Source organism: Sander vitreus, chromosome 10 (assembly GCF_031162955.1).
Source record: "Sander vitreus isolate 19-12246 chromosome 10, sanVit1, whole genome shotgun sequence".
Taxonomy (NCBI): Eukaryota; Metazoa; Chordata; class Actinopteri; order Perciformes; family Percidae; genus Sander; species Sander vitreus.
Window position 1 is genome coordinate 32,688,949 of NC_135864.1, and position 18,638 is coordinate 32,707,586.

At 39.6% G+C, this 18,638-nt stretch overlaps 1 protein-coding gene across 1 annotated transcript; it reads left to right on the forward strand.

Annotated features, from left to right (window-relative positions):
• The first annotated feature begins 407 nt into the window (after positions 1-407).
• zdhhc2 (zDHHC palmitoyltransferase 2) lies at positions 408-18,587 on the forward strand. The gene is made up of 13 exons (XM_078261193.1): positions 408-775; positions 5,699-5,725; positions 7,544-7,638; positions 8,336-8,456; positions 8,619-8,688; positions 8,799-8,831; positions 11,037-11,157; positions 11,940-12,072; positions 12,624-12,750; positions 14,507-14,599; positions 15,574-15,689; positions 17,276-17,356; positions 17,442-18,587. Exons 1-12 carry the CDS (start codon positions 649-651, stop codon positions 17,314-17,316), a joined length of 1,104 nt encoding a protein of 367 aa, XP_078117319.1. The 5' UTR covers positions 408-648; the 3' UTR covers positions 17,317-17,356; positions 17,442-18,587.
• The last annotated feature ends 51 nt before the right edge of the window (positions 18,588-18,638 follow it).

Sequence of the window (18,638 nt, forward strand, 5' to 3'; positions counted from 1 at the left end):
ACCATATTATAGCCTGTAAACAGTAATCAGACCGATAAAGTTTGATATTGCCACATAAACACATCCAAAATATAGTATAAGGAGATATAATATTAAGAAATATTTGGAAGAAAAACAACAATAGTGATTCGTCTTGCCTTTGTGTGCAAATAAAACAGACTCAGAAGCATTTAGTGCGTGTGCCTCTGTCTCAACACTCGCGAGTATGAACCGTTTGCTTTACACTCACTGGTATGAACTTATTGAACCCATCTGCTCGCGGTGGGAAAAAAATGCCAGGCTTGCAGCATCCCGCGGACGTCATGGCAACCTGTGGGGAGGCAGAAGGGGCGGCGCTGACTCTGTGCGCGTCTGTGCATAGTGTGAGCTGTCTGATATTGTGTTGTAGTCTGTACCAGTGTCTGAACAGGACGATCAGAGGGGAGCAGTGCGGCAGCGGCGGCGGTGGCGGCGGCAGCGGCATCAGAGGCGGGCGGGAGGCTGGTAGGATATGTTGCGTCTGAGCTGTCCATTAAGGCTGATCAGAGCCGGAGCACCGATGCAGTGACAGTCTACAGGAAGGCACGGGCACACACACTTACACACAGTGAGGGAGAGGGAAGGAGAGTAATACACGAATGCGCACGAGAAATGATCCGTTCCTAGACTATGGCACCGTCGGGCTCGCGTAGTATCAAGAAGAGCTGTCAGAGAGTTTTGTACTGGATCCCGGTCCTCTTCATCGCCCTCATAGTGGCGTGGTCATACTACGCCTATGTGTTGCAGCTTTGCATAGGTAAGAAACCAGCTGTCTGGGTGTGTGTGTGTGTGTGTGTGTGTGTGTGTGTGTGTGTGTGTGTGTGTGTGTGTGTGTGTGTGTGTGTGTGTGTGTGTGTGTGTGTGTGTGTGTGTGTGTGTCTGTGTGAGTGTGATAGGGAATGCCTCTGACTGGTGTGTGTTTGTTTGGTGATAGGGTGGGGAGACATTTGTATTTCAGCAGTTTGTGGTCCAGGCAGGCTGTGCAGAAGACTGGCTTGTTGTTTATGCAGTGTGTGTGGACAGTGTCAGTCACATGGCAACCACAATTGAAACAGGAATTGCCAGCATATTGTTACAATGAAGTGGCAATCATGTGTTTGCATGAAAAATGGTTTTGTTGTGAAGGAGCTTTTATGATATATAGGCCTACATTTTCACAGGGTGTACAGAGTAGGATTAGACGATTAGATTTATTATTTAATTCCACCACTACTCTATCAGCACTATCTTAAAGACTTACTGTAATAGCTTCAGGCTCCTTGTTTCATTTGGCTCTCTGAATCCTCCACCACAACATCACCACCACCAGCATTATTTTTTGAAAAGAAGTCTGTAGCCTAATGGTTTTTGAGTCAGGCCCCTCCAGCTGCTAAACGTTGGATGGTGCGTTTACAGATAGCGAGACTTCTCAGTGAACGTTGAACATAAAGTTGACCTGGATAGTGAGTAATGGTATCTGGGATGTCTCAGGGGAGTCTCAGCAGCCAGCTACTCATGTGCTCCATTTGGCAGCTTGTCAGACCACTAGGAAAGCAGCTCTCCTCTGTCAGAAAAGGGGGGATGAAATTGAGATGGTTTAATGAGACCAAACAGAGGAAAACACAGGGAGGGAGGGGTTGTTTCTAAGTCTGATCTTCTCCAAATGTAGCCAAACATTTATCCAGCTGTAACTGAAAGGGTACACCTTTATGTTCGTCTTTACACCAGATCAGTAAGACTTAGGGAGTCATAGTGCCATGTCACTGGATTCACCAGCAGGAGAAGGGCCAGAGGGGTGGCCAGAGGGGTGGCCAAGGGTGCCGAGAGGTGAAATCTGATTGGCACCCTTTGGTGCCTCCCTACCAGAGTCCGAAGGTGATAGGTAACTGGCTTCTTAGTACCATGGATGGATTATGGGCTTGACAAAGAGATGAAAAACAACCACAAAGGGTATCAAAACGACCATAAAGAGATACAATGATCACAAAAAGTTTAAAAAATGACCACAAAGGGACACAAAAGACCACAATGAGATGAAAAACGGCCGCAAAGGGACACAAAGCAACCACAAAGGGACACAAAGCGACCACAAAGGGACACAAAGCGACCACAGAGGGATGCAAAAAGACCATAAAGGGAGGCAAAACGACAAGATAAAACAAAACAGTGGGATGCAAAAAGAAGACCACAAATAAATGCAAAATGACCTCAAAGAGATGTAAAATGACCACATAGGAATGCAAAATGACCAAAAAGACACGCAAAAGAGACCACAAAAGGGTGCAAAATGACCACAAAGAGACAAAAAACGACAACAAAGAGATGCAACATGACCATGACCGAACACAAACGTCCACAAAGAAAACGCCAAAAGACCACAATGAGAGGAAAAACAACCAAAAGAGACACACAATGATAGAGAGAAACAAATAACACAAAGAGACAAAAGATGTCTGGATGTCTTGTTTTGTTGTAGAGCGGTGGGGGTCTTATCTTCTCATAATCCATCCATGGCTGTAGACTATGTGGAGTTACTATAATAAATAACAGCTATTTATTGACATTATTTCATATTAGAATATTTGCAGTTGTTCATTTGGCATTGTTTGATTTGTTTGTTTGATTTATTTGATGATTTGAGAAACACATACTACGCTGAAAAGCATTAATTACATAGACCAACATTAAAAATCACAGTGGATAAAAACACAGTAAAGTTTGAAGGCTTATTTCCATTATGGTCCTTTAGTAAAACACTTATCACGCCACAAGATAAAAATCAGCACAACTAGACAACAAGCTCAGACAGATGCAGACAATACAATCAACATATTAGCAGGCGGCGGGGTACAACAAAGCCTCCAAACCATACGACAATAGGTTATTCCTAAAATGACCCACAGGAGCGTTTCATAAATTAGCTCATCTAGTGGTGGCAGGAAACTGACCCACAGGAGCGTTTTCTGTTCTCATATCTAAACCCCAGAACGTATCGCGGTTGTAAACACGTCGGTAATGTTGTGCAACTGTTGCAGTTTGGTTAGGTTAAGGCACAGAAACTAGTTGATTTGGTTTAGGCACCAAAACTACTTAGTTAAGTTTAAAGGGCTCATATTATGCGTTTTGGCTTTTTCCCTTTCCTTTATTGTGTTAAATATCTTTTTTGTGCACATTATAAGTTTACAAAGTGAAAAGTCCAAAGTCCCCCCCAAAGGGACTTACCATCTCCAACAGAAAACACTGTTCACAAACTGCTCCAAACAGCTCTATTGTAGTCCAGCCTTTACTTCAGAGACAAACGTGGTCACTTTGGAACACACGTTATAATGCTCGCCTAGCTGCTAGCATGGCACGCCCTCATACTCTGCTTCTGACTGGCTAGTAGTCCTTACCTAGGTACTGTCAGGGCACGCCCTCATACTCTGCTTCTGACTGGCTAGTAGTCCTTACCTAGGTACTGTCAGGGCACGCCCTCATACTCTGCTTCTGACTGGCTAGTAGTCCTTACCTAGGTACTGTCAGGGCACGCCCTCATACTCTGCTTCTGACTGGCTAGTAGTCCTTACCTAGCTACTGAGCATGTGCGACTCCCAGCAAAGATGGAACAGAAGTGAGAGGTCTCACTCTGTAGCTAAAACAGAGAGCTGAACACACAGGGTGAAAAGAGGAGCTGCAGCAATGTGCAGTACAATAAAAATATGGTGTTTTTTGAAAATGAAACCATGTAATGCTATTCTGATATAACCTCTAAATATAATTATGAACCTGAAAATGAGCATAATATGAGCACTTTAATAAAAGATTGTGGTTTGGGTTGACATTTGTTGTGATACTTCCGGTTATGCGCGTTAGGCAGCACGTGACATAGCATCTAACATAGTACAGTACGTGACATAGTTCCATTTGTTCCGTAAGGGTAAAAGAAAAAACTTGGCGTTTACTTATATTTTCGACCACCGCTGTTATACTTCGTCACTTCGTATACTTAAGGAAACTTTGCTCCCGTCAAAATTACTACAGCTGCTAGAGGGCACCGCCACTATAAACGTAAATATAAGTCATAATTGCTGCTTGAACAAATTACTTATGTGGGTGTTTTTCAGGAAAGCAAAGTCTCGCGGGATAGCTATGTCAAAATGCTTTTTTGCTTTCTCAGTCAAAAAAACGTAAACAATTTGAATTGAAATTGAAAATGCTACATTTTACTTTGCAACCATTTCTTTTAGGCCACTTTAAACATGCTCAGTGAAACACTCAGTTTCAGATTTGGGTGCAGATTATTCCACTGTACTGCAGAACTGTAGACAAATGTGTTTTAGCCCATTAGGCTATTGAATCAAAACGTTTATTTATTGCGATGAATAAACAATGTAGATAATAATAATGTACACTTTATTAATATTATTATTATATATTAGTAATGCGCCTGTCCCCGGATGAACCTCTTCTAGAGTTACAGGACGCCATGTGTCTGTTATGAGATATTGAGACATCCTTCATTACTGCAGGTAAACAGAAAAGCAAAATCACTGTTTCATCAGGCTTTTTTAAACCATCTTGTTTTGCATCCAGTAGAACAAGAGCGACATTGTGATGCATTCGAGTCAGATGGGACTGACAGATGAAAACAGCAGCAGCAGCAGCAGGGCAGGACAGCGGTCGCTCGGGGGCCAGCATGTGCTCTGCAGACAGACACAGAGACAGTTGTGTGAAAGCATAGTCAGCTGATAGCTCTTGTTCGGCTGCTGAGTTAATCCTATTGTCTGGTTTACATAATTCACCCTAAGCAATCTGTGGTTGACCCACTTTTTTTTGAAGCACTGGACGTCGTCTTTTAAACAGTCTGTCCTTTTTCCAAGATTGTTAAACATTTGGAATCAGGTGCTCTTTGGCTTCTTAAAGCCCACATAATGTGGAAAATTTACCATTTTGTAGCAAGAATGCAAAAAGGAAAAGAAAAAAACCAACTGTACGGCAGTGACCATATTGCTTTCTTAGACACATTAATTTACATACCTGCACATACTTCTAATCACACATTCACTTATGCTTCACTGTCAGACTCTGGGGCTTTTAATGCTGGCAAGGCAGCATGCGCATGATCTTTGGCTGCGTGCCTCGATTCAGCTCTTTGGCTCACCTTTCCTCAGTTCCTGCTTTGTGCATGTGTGTGTGTATGTGTGCGTGTGTGTGTGTGTGTGTGTGTGTGTGTGTGTGTGTGTGTGTGTGTGTTGCTTCACAGGCTGAAGATGGATGATTCTGTATGCTCAGCCAATCATTGCTTAGATATTGGGACACATATTAAACAGTGTCAGCTAATATCTTCCAACTTGCCCACTTTTATGAGTCCAGATCTTTAGGTGCGTGTGTGTGAAACTGTGCAGGATACTCCTTGTTGTTGTTTTCGTTGCCTTTTGTCAGTGCACAGTAATGCTTACCTATTTGAGAGAAATAATGAGTCGAACTACAGTATATGACTGGGAGTGTGCTGTATATTGATTTTCTGACTGGTGTGGTGTTAAGGGTTTACGGAGTCAGCATTTTGTCAGTTTTGCTGATTTGAACTCACACACTGATTCTCAGTCATACATGTATCATGTAAGCTAGAAATGTTTCCCCATGTCGTCTTACACAATATGGTAGCGTGTGTTTTGCCTTCTTTAAGCAACACAGACCTGATTGTGTCTTTTTCATTTTTCAGAGTCTATCGAAGACACAGGAGAAAAGGGTAAGTGTTTTGTAATGCTGTTTAACATAAAGATGAATCACAAGTGTCTTCAGCTGTTCTGCATCTGTTACTGTATATGTTGAGTTGAGTTTAGGCAAGAGGAGATTTAGCAGCCTTCAGTCTGGCAGAGGCAGCCCACATCGAAACACTATAATCAGCCTGTATTAGCTGGAAGTGCGTCACAAGATTTTTTTTCATAACCTCAGTTAAATGTTTAAACGCAGGCTTTTATTCAGTGTGTTCCTAAAAAATAAATAAATAAAATTAATAAATTCTTTATTAGGAATAACCCCTTGAGATATACCATCTTGCTTTCAAGGGGATCCTCAACGACAATAATACAATATACTGTAAGCACAATTAGACAAAAGATTTAATGAAAAACTAAAATAATAAGATAATTAAATGAAACCAATTGTAACAAAAAAAACTAAAAACAATAAATAGCAAATCATAAGACATACAAAATCAGGAGATCATACTCCCAGCAGATGAAAATAGATCTTTCATTCATAGACTATATAAAAGTATTAATGTCAGTGATAGCATTAAGTAATAACGTGATAAAACATTATTATAGAGGTGTTATTTTGGACATTTACAACTGATCTTATAAGTGGAAAATGATATGGGTGGGATATTTACAATTATTCCAATAAGAGGAAGCTTTGAACATTCAGGCTTTGTACTCTGTGAGAGTAACTGAAATGTATACATTTAAAAATAAACTGCAGCCTTCGTGTGATGGGAGAGGTTTCATACATTGTACAATGATGGGTTATGAAAGAGCAGCCAAGGCCAAATCTGCATAGTCTATTATAAACTGTATTGAGAGGAAAATGTGTTTTTCATGCAGCCTGATGTACAACATCAGCATAATCCAATATTGGTAAAATGAGTTGTAACGCAAGCTTTTTTCTAACAGTAAATGAAAAGCAGTTTCTGGATTGGTAAAGAACACCAATACCAAGGTTAATTTTCTTCACAATATAATTTATATCACATTTTAAAGAAAGTTCAGTATCAAGCCTTAGGCCCCGGCGTTTCATGTGTTGAACTCTTTGAAGTGCCATACCATCAAGACAATAATCAGTAACACATGGATAAGCTTCAGATTTGGATTTACTTCTTAAACAAGTACCAAACACCATAGTGTGAAATTTTGTTTTATGCATAGTCATTTATTAGTTGCAAACTAGTGTTCTAGGGTACTCAAATCAGACTGCAAAGTTGATTCAATCTGTAATACATTTTTAAAGTTTTTAAAGTTTTAGATGTGTATAATACAGTATCATCCGCATAAAGCTGAACATAATATTCAGAACAAATTGGGGGAAGGTCATTAATGAAAATGGAAAAAAAGTAGTGGACCAAGAGTTAAGCCTTGAGGCACGCCTCGTTATTGTACTAATGTTTCAGATTTGCTTCCTTGTCCTTGATAACACATGACAAAATGTTGTACAAATCAGCATCAAGAATTATACCAACTCAGAGTCTCATATACTCTGTAAATGTATTTACTACATAAATATTTGTCCCACCACACAATTAAAAAAATTATTAGATTCTGAATTAAAGTCATGCTCATCTGAATGCTGAGTTTATAGAGTTTTTCTGCATTTGGTTCTATTATATATTATATTGTATATTATATACAAATTTAAATCTGTTTTATATTCCAGTGAAAGGAAAAAGAAATTACATTGAATCACACCAATATAACTAATATTCAATGACGCTGCAAACTGTGAGTAAATGGTTAAATGCACACCACTCATTATATATGATGATGACTTGTTTATGTTTTTCTGCTTCCAGTTATATACTTGCTTGTGTACCATGTCATCTTCATCATGTTTGTGTGGGCTTACTGGCAAACCATCTTCACCAGGCCCATGAACCCCCTGAAGGAGGTGAGTCTGTCTCAGCGTTATTGTCGCCTGGGATGATGAGGCAGGGTGGGATGTTCAGATGTAGGTTACAGCCTCCCTGTGGGATTGAACGCTGCATTTAGACTAATAAAACTTTCCAGTGGAAGTGCCTGGAGCACTTGGCTCTGATCCTGACCACAGCACTTCAGCTCTGCAGGGTGAACACACACATGCATACATCTTGAAAGGACACTCAGAAAAAAACGCTACCCTTGCATTTGCGAAGCACACATGTAGCCAATAGTCACCTCATATGAAAGCTTTTCTTTATGAGATATGATCGCTGGATCACTCAAGGTTTTGAGATTGTAATAAAAATCATTTCATGTGTGCTGAGTTGTTTGTTAGCATCAGAGTTATTTGTTTCCAGCCTGAGTGGCTGAAAGTAATATTGCAACTCTGTGCTGCGTTGCTCCCATTTGCCTGCTGGGGCAGAAAGAACCAAAACAAATGGACGATACAGAAATGTACTGCCTACTGAGCTGCGGCTTCACAGTGACAGACATCAATGCATTACTGATACTAACACAGCTTGTAGCTTATGTGACAAATAATTTGACTCTGTTTTGACAAAAGTAAGGATACAATACATTAGAAGTAAACAGCGTTGCTCGCAGATTAAACTATTGCTAAATCGTAGGTGTTGTTTGACTTTCCCTTTGGGTTCTGCCCCACATAGTTTCATCTGTCCTACTCTGACAAAGAGCTGCTGGAGCGTGAAGATCGGGGGGAGTCTCAGCAGGAGATCCTGAGGAGGATAGCCAAGGATCTGCCCATCTACACCCGCACCAACTCTGGAGGTACAGTACAGCACACACTGTCGCTGATGCAGAACAACAGGAGCAGTCTATAGACTGACATCCAGCTCTCAGAGCTCGTTTCACCCCTTTCACCTTGTAAGTCCGTGGTCAAGAGGTGCTGCTGCTGACGGCTGTGTGATTGAATTGGCTATGTCTCCTCAGCAATCCGTTTCTGTGACCGCTGCCAGCTGCTGAAGCCTGATCGATGTCACCATTGTTCAGTCTGTGATAAGTATGGCTCTCTGCTCATGCACCTATAGAGAACAGACCACACCATATATTGCATTCTGGCAGGCAGACTAAGATTCAATTACTCTAACGTCTGACCCTACTGTCTTACAGATGCATTCTGAAGATGGATCACCACTGCCCATGGTATGTAATGACAATAGGATTTTAACTAAATATCAGTGACACTGTATTAATTTACCACTGCACTCATATGATGTTGTTATATAATAATAATAATAATAATAATAATAATAATAATAATACATTTTATTTAAAGGCGCTTTTCTCGGCACTCAAGGACACCGTACAGGGATACATAAGACATTTAAAAGCAGCAAAATAAATAAAAATAAAAATAAAGAACAAAATAGAAACAACAGAAAGAGGCAGAGCAATTGACATCAAGTGGAATAGGCAGTTTTAAACAGATGTGTTTTGTATATCATCGTCATTATATCATTTCTTTTTCATGAAAGGCCCCACAGTATTCAGGCTTCATGGTTTCATTGTTTTTCTTTAGCACCACACTGCCCAGTCACATTCCAGTTTACAGGGCTCGTAAACACACATCACATGGGAGCACAAAGGGCTTGTTTACTGGGCAGATGTTGATACTGTAACCTCTCATCCTGCCATATGACACATTTTGGCAGCAGAGGGAGACAAAACAAATTAGATTCCAGTCGGTGTAATTTTTGTTAAACATGATCGGGTTGTCTGCTCTCTTTGCAACAATGTACGAGAAAAATTCATGAAAGAAGCTGAATATAAAAAGTCATAATGCAATGTGCCATTGGCTTATAAAACAATAGGTTCTTGGAGTTGCTTTTGTGTAAAAATAAAATCAGCAAAAAAAGAAACGTCCTGTCACTTTCAACTGCTTTTATATTTTAAGCAAACTTAACATATGCAAATATTTGCATGAACATTAAAAGATTTAACAACTAAGACATAAACTGAACAATGTTCACAGACATGTGACTAACAGAAATGGAATAATGTGTCCCTGAACAAAGGGGAGGGGGTCAAAATCAAAAGTAGCCCTCAGTATCTGGTGTGGCCACCAGCTGCATTAAGTACTGCAGTACATCTCCTCCTCATGTTCTGCACCAGAGTGGCCAGTTCTTGCGGTTGTTGTTGCCATGCTGTACCTGTCCCTCAGGTGTGATATTGGGATGTACCGATCCTATGCAGGTGATGTTACACATGGTCTGCCGCTGCGAGGACGATCAGCTGTGCTTCCTGTCTCCCTGTAGCGCTGTCTTAGGTGTCTCACAGTAGGGACATTGCGATGTATTGCCCTGGCCACATCTGCTGTCCTCATGCCTCCTTGCACCATGCCTAAGGCATGTTGACGCAGATTAGCAGGGACCCTGGGCGCCTTTCTTTTGGTGTTTTTCAGAGTCAGTAGAAAGGTCTCTTTACTTTCCTAATTTTCTTTTAACTGTGACCTTAATTGCCTACCGCCCTTAAGTTGTCATTGTCTTTTTGACCGTTCAACAGGTGCATGTTCATTAATTGTTTATGGTTCATTGAACATGGGAAACATTGTTTAGACCCTTTACAATCTAAAGTTATTTAGATTTTTACAAAAGTATCTTTAAAATACAGTGTCCTGATAAAGGGGCGTTTTTTTTTTTTGCCAAGTTTATTTAATTATTAATAAAATAAAAATAGTAAAACTATTTATGAAACAAATCTTCACAAATACCTGGTGTGAACATGTCCTTAGCATTCTGAGACAAAACTGGTTAATTCATATGAAAAGGTTTGTTTCATATGAATTAGAGGACCTGGTATTCTGTTTTCTTAAAAAGTTCTGCAAACTGTTTTTCAGTCTGAAACAGCTGGAAAATGGGTCATTTATATATTTGTCTGGGCCTAGAATATTTGTGTGCACATTCACAACCCCAATATTTGCTGCACAATTGTTTTAAAAGGTGCTGCACTCAAAATACTGAAAACAAACTGGGCTGAGATTGCTTGGCTCTCTCAGACCGCTGCCAAACTCAACTACGGCCCTCTAGGTCTGATACGACGCACAAGGCACTCACATGCTCTAACATGCACGTGTGGCCCACCAGCTATCAAAACAAAGAACAGAGAAACTCAGATTACAACGCATGCAGAGGGAGTGTGACTTCTTACTCTGCTCAGGATGCCATTACTGCACTATATCTTTACATAGCAAATATTTGTTTACTGCTATATTAATGTTCTGAATATTGATGACAGGCGCCTTTAAATAATCTCATCAACTCCTGTATCTTTGCATTTAGAAAATATTTGAACGTGTACTAATGAGAACATTTTCCCACACTGACCTGCATCATTTCTTCCTTGTTGCAGGGTGAACAACTGTGTGGGATTCTCCAACTACAAGTTTTTCATGCTGTTCTTGGCATATTCGCTACTCTACTGCCTTTTTATAACTGCTACAGATCTTCAGTACTTCATTAAGTTTTGGATGGTAAGTATAGTTTCCTCACAACAATATGAACCATTGATTATATTATGTATTTTTTTGGGTGTTGGACAGTGCCTGAATTGGATCAAGAAAAGTGCCAGTACCCTAATTCAGCAGTTGCATGACATGATCATCGCACGTGTCTTGGATATATTCTGATTCATACATATGTCTTTTTGGGGGGGACCGAATAGTCGACTATTATACAATTAGATCTGAGGAGCCGGATTTGACTGCTAATCTCACAGTGTAATTGTCACAGTGTCTGAAAATACATGGAGATGCTGAGAGTCAGATTTTAGATATAATTGCTTGGTTTTCCCCAAGAAATCATGATATATAGCCTATTGTGGTATAAATATTAGCCGTAGAATGTATATACAGTCTATGATATCATATGAAAGCCTATTAATAATACTGTTAATAATTAAAAGTATAATTAAAAGTCCTAATCAAGTGACGGTCAAATGACCCAATTCAGGCACTGGTGTTGGGTTTGCACAAAATATCTCTGATCAAATCTGAATGGACATCTGAAATCATGCAGTCTGTGTTGAATATGTGGTATTTGATTTTTTCTCACAAGGCTGGAGGTAGAGCACATTTCCGTCTGAAAGAATATCTGGTATGAACCAACCAACTAGTTAGTGGCATTGAGATAGAAACAACTTAATGAGCTCCCCTAGAACACTTGAGTAGAAATCTCTCAGATCCCACTCAGTCTTAGTGTCTCGCTCTGTTTTTGTGCAGTTGTGTTGATTGTTTGGTTGTTGTTTCCCCCTCAGAACAGCCTCCCAGACACTCAGGCCAAGTTCCACATCCTCTTCCTCTTCTTCTCGGCCTCCATGTTCTCAGTCAGCCTGGCTTCGCTTTTCATCTATCACTGCTGGCTCGTCTGCAAGAACAGATCCACCCTGGGTAGGTGGCGAACATGTATGTGTGTTCTGTTTGTGGATGCAGTAATTACTGTATACAGCCTGTGTTGGACAGCAGCTCGCTCAGCCCTGTGTATCTGCTCTCAATCTGCTTACAGTGTCGTCTTCGCACTAATGATGAAGAGTGTTTCACTGCACTTTTCCCACCATCAGTCCTCATCAGCACAGCGATTTAATGTGCCTTTGTGGGCCGTTATCAGACGGAGCAGTTTCTCATTATGTGTGCACAGTGGCACACTTTGTCTGTGTGTTAAGGAGTGTGGATTATCCAGAGGAGTATGTTACAGTGTAATGCAAAGACATAAGGCTCAGGGCAGTAAGCAGCTTAGTAACAGACACTGCTCACACATGGTGGCACTGTCTCAGATCTGCTTTTCCTGAACAACAAAGACACTTTCATTCAGAGTTGTTCCATTGATGCGGCCGTTCAGCGGGAGCCGTTCATGTGTTGTCTGAAGAATAGATTACATAAAGACTGAGATATCCATCTTCATGTCTGAATGACTGACTTCTTCTCCATGTGTGTTATCTCAGAGGCTGTGCGTTCTCCAGTGTTTCGCCACGGCATCGATAAGAACGGTTTCAGTCTGGGCTGCAGTAAGAACTTCCGCCAGGTCTTTGGGGATGAACTTAAATACTGGCCAATTCCTGTTTTCTCCGGGTAAGGTTATTATTATGGGCATTTGTCAAAGACAACCCGAAGAAAATCCTCTAAAAATATCTATCAAATACAATATATATTTATAAAGAAAAGAAAAGAAACATAAGACTTGAGAAGGGCAAACTAAAGAAACAATCCGATAAAGCAAGTCTAGTGTTAATTATTTATAACTTTCCCCGGCAGGTTGTTTGACAGTTTAGGAGCCCTGATGACCTGTAATTTTAAGTCTAGACTAAAGGACAAGCAGGTCAAAGACTTCAGGCTCTGTTTGAAGAACCACAAGTCAGTGCAACTGCAGTGTGGCTACGACTAACAATGAGATCAGTTAAGTCAAATCCAACTTATAACCTGTTGAGAGGTCATATGGCATCTCAGACACTGATCAACTGTACATAAGCACATTATGTTGATATGTAATGCATTAAAGGGGACATATCATGAAAAAAAAATCACTTTTTCAGTGCTTATGCACATACGTTTGGTGATGGTGATGATTCGACAAGCCATTCAGATTTGGCTCCTCATATGTCACATGCAGATTTATTAGAATATACCGCCCCCTCATCTGAATATCTCCACCCATGGCTTGAGAACGACCTTTGCAAAAGCTATATTTCTTCTCACCAGCCAATCAGATCAGACTGGGCTCGTAACCAGACAGGCGCTAAAACAGAGAGTTTTAGACAGAAGGTGAACACAGGTATTTTCAGGCAGACAGTATGAGAAAAAGAAAGTGATGACATGGTCAGCTTAATGTTTTTTTAGATTATGTATCATGTTTTGTTAAAATCTACTACTGAGGCGTTTCAAGCCTAAATTGCATCTACAACTATATACGGTTGTGATATTGATTATAAAAGTCCTGCCAATCAGCATCAATATGCACAGCAATGGCACACGTTTGCTTTAGAAAAGGCTTCTGTAGTTCAAAGAGTCTCACTCAAGATGTCAGAGAAGTGTTAAATGAATAAAGTCACTCTTAAGCTTGGGCATTAGAGAGCGCTGCCACTCAGTTTGAAACAAAATGGTTCAAAAGAGGGAAACGTCTCAAAGGGGACAAGAGAGCATTAGCTTCAGTAAACAACATCTCCACAGTGAATTCATGCACACGTTTTGCAAAAATGAGTAATTCATGCTGACGGAATGAATACTATTATGAATATACCTACAGCTTTTTGGCAATCACAGTCAAATTATTAAAACATAAACCCTGTTTTCTTTTTTACATTTTATATTATGTATAAACAATACATTGTTGATGTGATGAACACATTTCACATCCAGTTGGAATTGCATACAGAAGCCCATTTTGTTCCATTATTTGCAACAACTGGTTACTATTCTGCAAACTAAACCACTGTAATAACTCAAAGCCATGGAACATTTCTCTGTGGAAATAGTGACATTAAAGTGAGACTATGTAACGTTCTAAAGACGGAATAACACAATCCTCTTCTTGAGCTTATGGTGGCTAATTATAGATATCACTGTATTTGTGACATTTCCAGTTCACTGACTTTATACCTCTTCTCTACTTATGCTACTATGTTTTAGCATTGACCATTATCCCATAATTGCCACAATAGCTGCAGTTTATCAAAAGGTACATAGCTTAAACATAATCTACACTCTTTATTAGCCATCCTTTCCACAAACATACAATAAAACACCCAACATATATGTTGTGTCACCTACCGTATTAAACAGATGTATTATCTGCTAGTTTTTTAAACATCTTTCTACTGTGGCTTTCTAGTTTAGGCGACGGTTGCTCGTTCCCAACCTGTCTGGTGAATCTGGACCCAGAGCAGCCCTCATCCCCCACGGGCTCCAACCATGCCAGCAAGGGGTGAGTCAAGTGTCTCAAAGAAAAAAAAAGTCCTTTTCCACAGTCTAAAGTGCCAACACAAAAATACACACATACACAAATATACACAAATACACACATACACAAATATACACAAATACCTGAACACAAAATGCAACATAGACACAAAAATATGCAAACAAACTCCCAATGTGGGGGGTTCTGGCAATTGACAATATGGTCAGTGCAACAGTAATTTTGAATATAGGACAATATTGATTTAAATATAAATAATGCTGTACAACTGAATTATAAAACCATGAGAATGTTGATAGTATAAAAATGCCTAACTATTTAGTGTAACAGGATAAATAGTGTAATGGAACAAAGAGCAGGTATGAGCCGCGTAACAGCTGTGAATAAATGAAAATATAGATATAAATATAAATAATGCTCTAGATAATATAAATAATGGCTAACTAGCCACCTCAGTGGTAATTATGCATAGTAAAATAGGAGGCACTGAGGTGATGATTGTCCGGTATAAAGTGTGGATGCAGGCCAGGGTAGTCATAAAATGTCCATTGCAGGAGCAGAGGGTGTAGTTCAGGTGAAATCTTCTGCCTGATGGCAGTGGGGCAAACAGTGTGTGTGAGGGAGGGTGTCCTTCACAATGGAGGAGGCTCTGCATGCACAGCGCCTCTGAAAGATATCCTGGATGGAGGGGAGAGAGAACGCACACATCCATTAAAAAAAAAGCACAGCACAACTGCAAGTGAGCCCGTGGCGGTTTATTAACCCTGTAGGGGTAATGATGCAGGACAATCCCCTCACAGCAGTTACAGCCTTGCAGTTTCGAATGAATCATTCAAATAGAGATAGATACCCTAGATATGGGGAAATTCGGGATCATACATTGATATATATATGATGATAGGACTATTTTATTCAGAAATAGACCTCAGTGGGTTGATTTCTGGCTTCATCCCTGCTTATGTGTATTTGTGCATATCCAGTGCAGCAGAGGGCCGCCAGTTCCCCTCCAAGCCGCTGAGGGAGTCTCAGAGTCGACTGCTCATCAGCACCCCCTCCTGGACAGAGAGTGACAGTGCAACAGACAAAGACAGGAAGGGTAGATCACATATTATTATTTATTTTACTTTTTATTTCAAATTTTATTTTATTCTTTTTAATTGATGTTCTTTGTAGGCCTACTGTTTTTTTGTTTTTATTTTTCAACAATGTTACTCTTGTAAAGCACTTTGTGACTTTGTTATGTAAAAAGTGCTATATTAAATATTATATTTATATATTATTTATTTTTTATAATTATTATAATTATTATTATTATTATTATTATTATTATTATTATTATTATTAGGGGCCGAGCAGCAAAGCTACATGGACTCTATTGTTTTTGCCAGTATTATTATTCTTCATCTTCCTAAGAAATCTACGTTCCCATGCGTGAAAACTCACCAAACTTTGCACTAAATCCAGTCCCGTGCCAAACTTAATCAGTGTGATTTGTGTGCTAATAGTCCTGATGGTGGCGCTACAGCAGCCATCTAAACTTTTACAACAAATCAATTGTACATGCTACCACATCGCAACGTACGTCAAACTGTAGACTGCAGAGCCGATACTAGCCTCTGCTTTTACCCAGTAGCAATCCATCACTGTACTTTTTACAAAAAACCTTAAATCTATCTCCTCCCACATTTTTTTATCTATTGATACCAAATTTTGGGAACTTCATATCCAGACTGTTCTCCACAAATTTGGTATTCAGATTTATGATATATAAAAAATTGAGCCCATAGTGCATTAAAACATTTTACTGCATACAGTAGTGTAAACAAATTCTGCAATTTCTTCCAAACTAAATCTTTGACGTTCATGGAAAGAATTTAACATTCGAAGATGACTGTAGATTTAGTGTGCAAAATTTCAGAATTGAAATATTATTTTGTTGAATTGTGTCCTCATCTATGCAACTGCAGTCAATGCAAAATAGAGCATCTTCAAACATCAGTTTCATTTATTGATCTTTGTGAAAATAAATGACAGTCATCTCTATGTTGTCTTAACCAAGTACACACATTCTCAGAATGTTCTAGTGAGAAATTCATTTTTTACAGTAGTTTAAAATTCTGTATTTTCATGCAACCCTGCCCCTTGTCTACTAGATGTTGTGAGGCCACTCGTGACATCACCCAGATAATAGCTCCCTGAGATCAGCACCTGCCTATGGCGTCAAAGGCTCTGAGTTTGAGCCCCTGTTGTTACAAGATGATCATGCATGTATCTAATCAGGCATTGTGCTGTGGACAACTGCCCTGCATATTTTAAATGTGTCTGCATTATTGCACCTTCGATTCATTATTGATAATACTGTGCAATTCCATTACTGTGCAATATCTGTATACTGTGCAATATCTGTATAGTGTGCAATATCATTACTCTCATTGTCCAGTATCTATTACTCATTGAATATGATTACCACTATTGGGCAATATTCAAATAATGTGCAATAACCCACACTGCATATCACACTGTATATAGTATATAGTACTGTATATATGTATATAGTGTCTCAGAACTGTGCACCTTACCCCCCTTTTTTTTGCACTACTAAAGTCATGTTATTGAGTCAACCCAGGTTGAGCATCACTGTGGAGTAGCTATAATAATAATTATTATTATGTGTTTGTTCAGGTGCCAGTAACCCAGGGATGACCATAGAAAATGAGGCATAACCTGAGTTAGAGATAGAGGTGACACCTTCAACCCAGAAAAGTGAGTTTACAGTCATACAGACACTATCCACATATCAGTAAGATATATATTCAACATCTATGTTACTATGTGTTTCATCCAACAGGTCTATGCCACCCCCTCCTCGGTGTTGTGCCTATCAGAACGTGACGTGACGGTGACATCATCAACATTTGTTGTTTTCTATACTTCACCCTGCTTCTGAGAGGCTTACATGACTGACTATCACCTACAAAGCAGAGACAAATGATTTATCATCAGAATTACTCTTATTGCTATTGGCAACTATTTCTGCTGCTATCTGAAAGTATTTGGGCTTCAGAACAACTTAAAATAGCATTCCAACCTTCACATTTTCTTTTGTTTGTATATGAATAAGAAGAGAGCAGTAATGGAAGAGATGTTTTTGCACTTTGTAAACGAGGAAATCAATCTGAACTGCTTTTGTATGTTACAGTTCATGTAACAGAAACTCTCGTTTTATGGTATTTATGTAGCTTAGCACATAAGTAGATGCTGTTATAAGTTTGCCAAATGTTTGCATTTGAAGTATAAAGTATTAGGTGTTAATGTGATGTGATATTCCTTTAGCCATTTTGTTTCTTCAGTGAAGGTTTTTTTGGAGGGGGGGGTGAAAGTTGATTTGATGCATGCTCTCATCTCAGGATGTCAACACAAACACACCTTGCTGTAGTGAACTGACCTTTGCTTGACAAAAAAAGTGTAGTCATTAGTAATTACATTTTAATAAGGGCTCTTCTGACTCGTTATAGCATGAGTGAGGATGTTGCCGTCATACTAAAAAACCTGAAAGCTGGTGCTGCTCTGTGCTGCGTGTCCCCCTGCCAAATATCAACAGAAACAGGTAGCCTACAGTCAAACTGCCGGCCAAAAGCTTCCGGACTGTCTCTGTGTAACGCTGCAGATCTGTTCGCCATCAAAAAGCAGATACCGTTGAGTGTTTTTCTAACTCACATGTTGTGGATCTACTGCAGAGCAAAAAAACCCAGAGGTTCCAGCTCCAGCTGCTTTGTACAGTATATTTTCACCTTCTGAGGATTCTGACTGGAAATCAAACCATCACTGAAAATTAGTTGGTAGAATGTATGCTCGTTTAAAAAAAAGCTTCATTGTGACAGTCAATCTATATTTTTCTATTCTTTGGTCTGTATGACTTGAGACAATATGGATGTGTGAGGCAATGTACTGTACAGTTGTAATGCCTTATAAGAATAAAATAAGCTCATCTTCAGCCGCCTTATTCAAGTCTTTTGTTGCGCATTGAGAGGAATTCTGAGTCACT

Excerpts from the sequence above, each read along its gene's own strand:
- zdhhc2 (XM_078261193.1), top strand. The coding sequence starts at position 649 with ATGGCACCGTCGGGCTCGCGTAGTATCAAGAAGAGCTGTCAGAGAGTT. Across the intron at positions 8,689-8,798 it reads CATTGTTCAGTCTGTGATAA|ATGCATTCTGAAGATGGATC; the intron begins GTATGGCTCTCT and ends ACTGTCTTACAG. Across the intron at positions 12,073-12,623 it reads CAAGAACAGATCCACCCTGG|AGGCTGTGCGTTCTCCAGTG; the intron begins GTAGGTGGCGAA and ends GTGTTATCTCAG.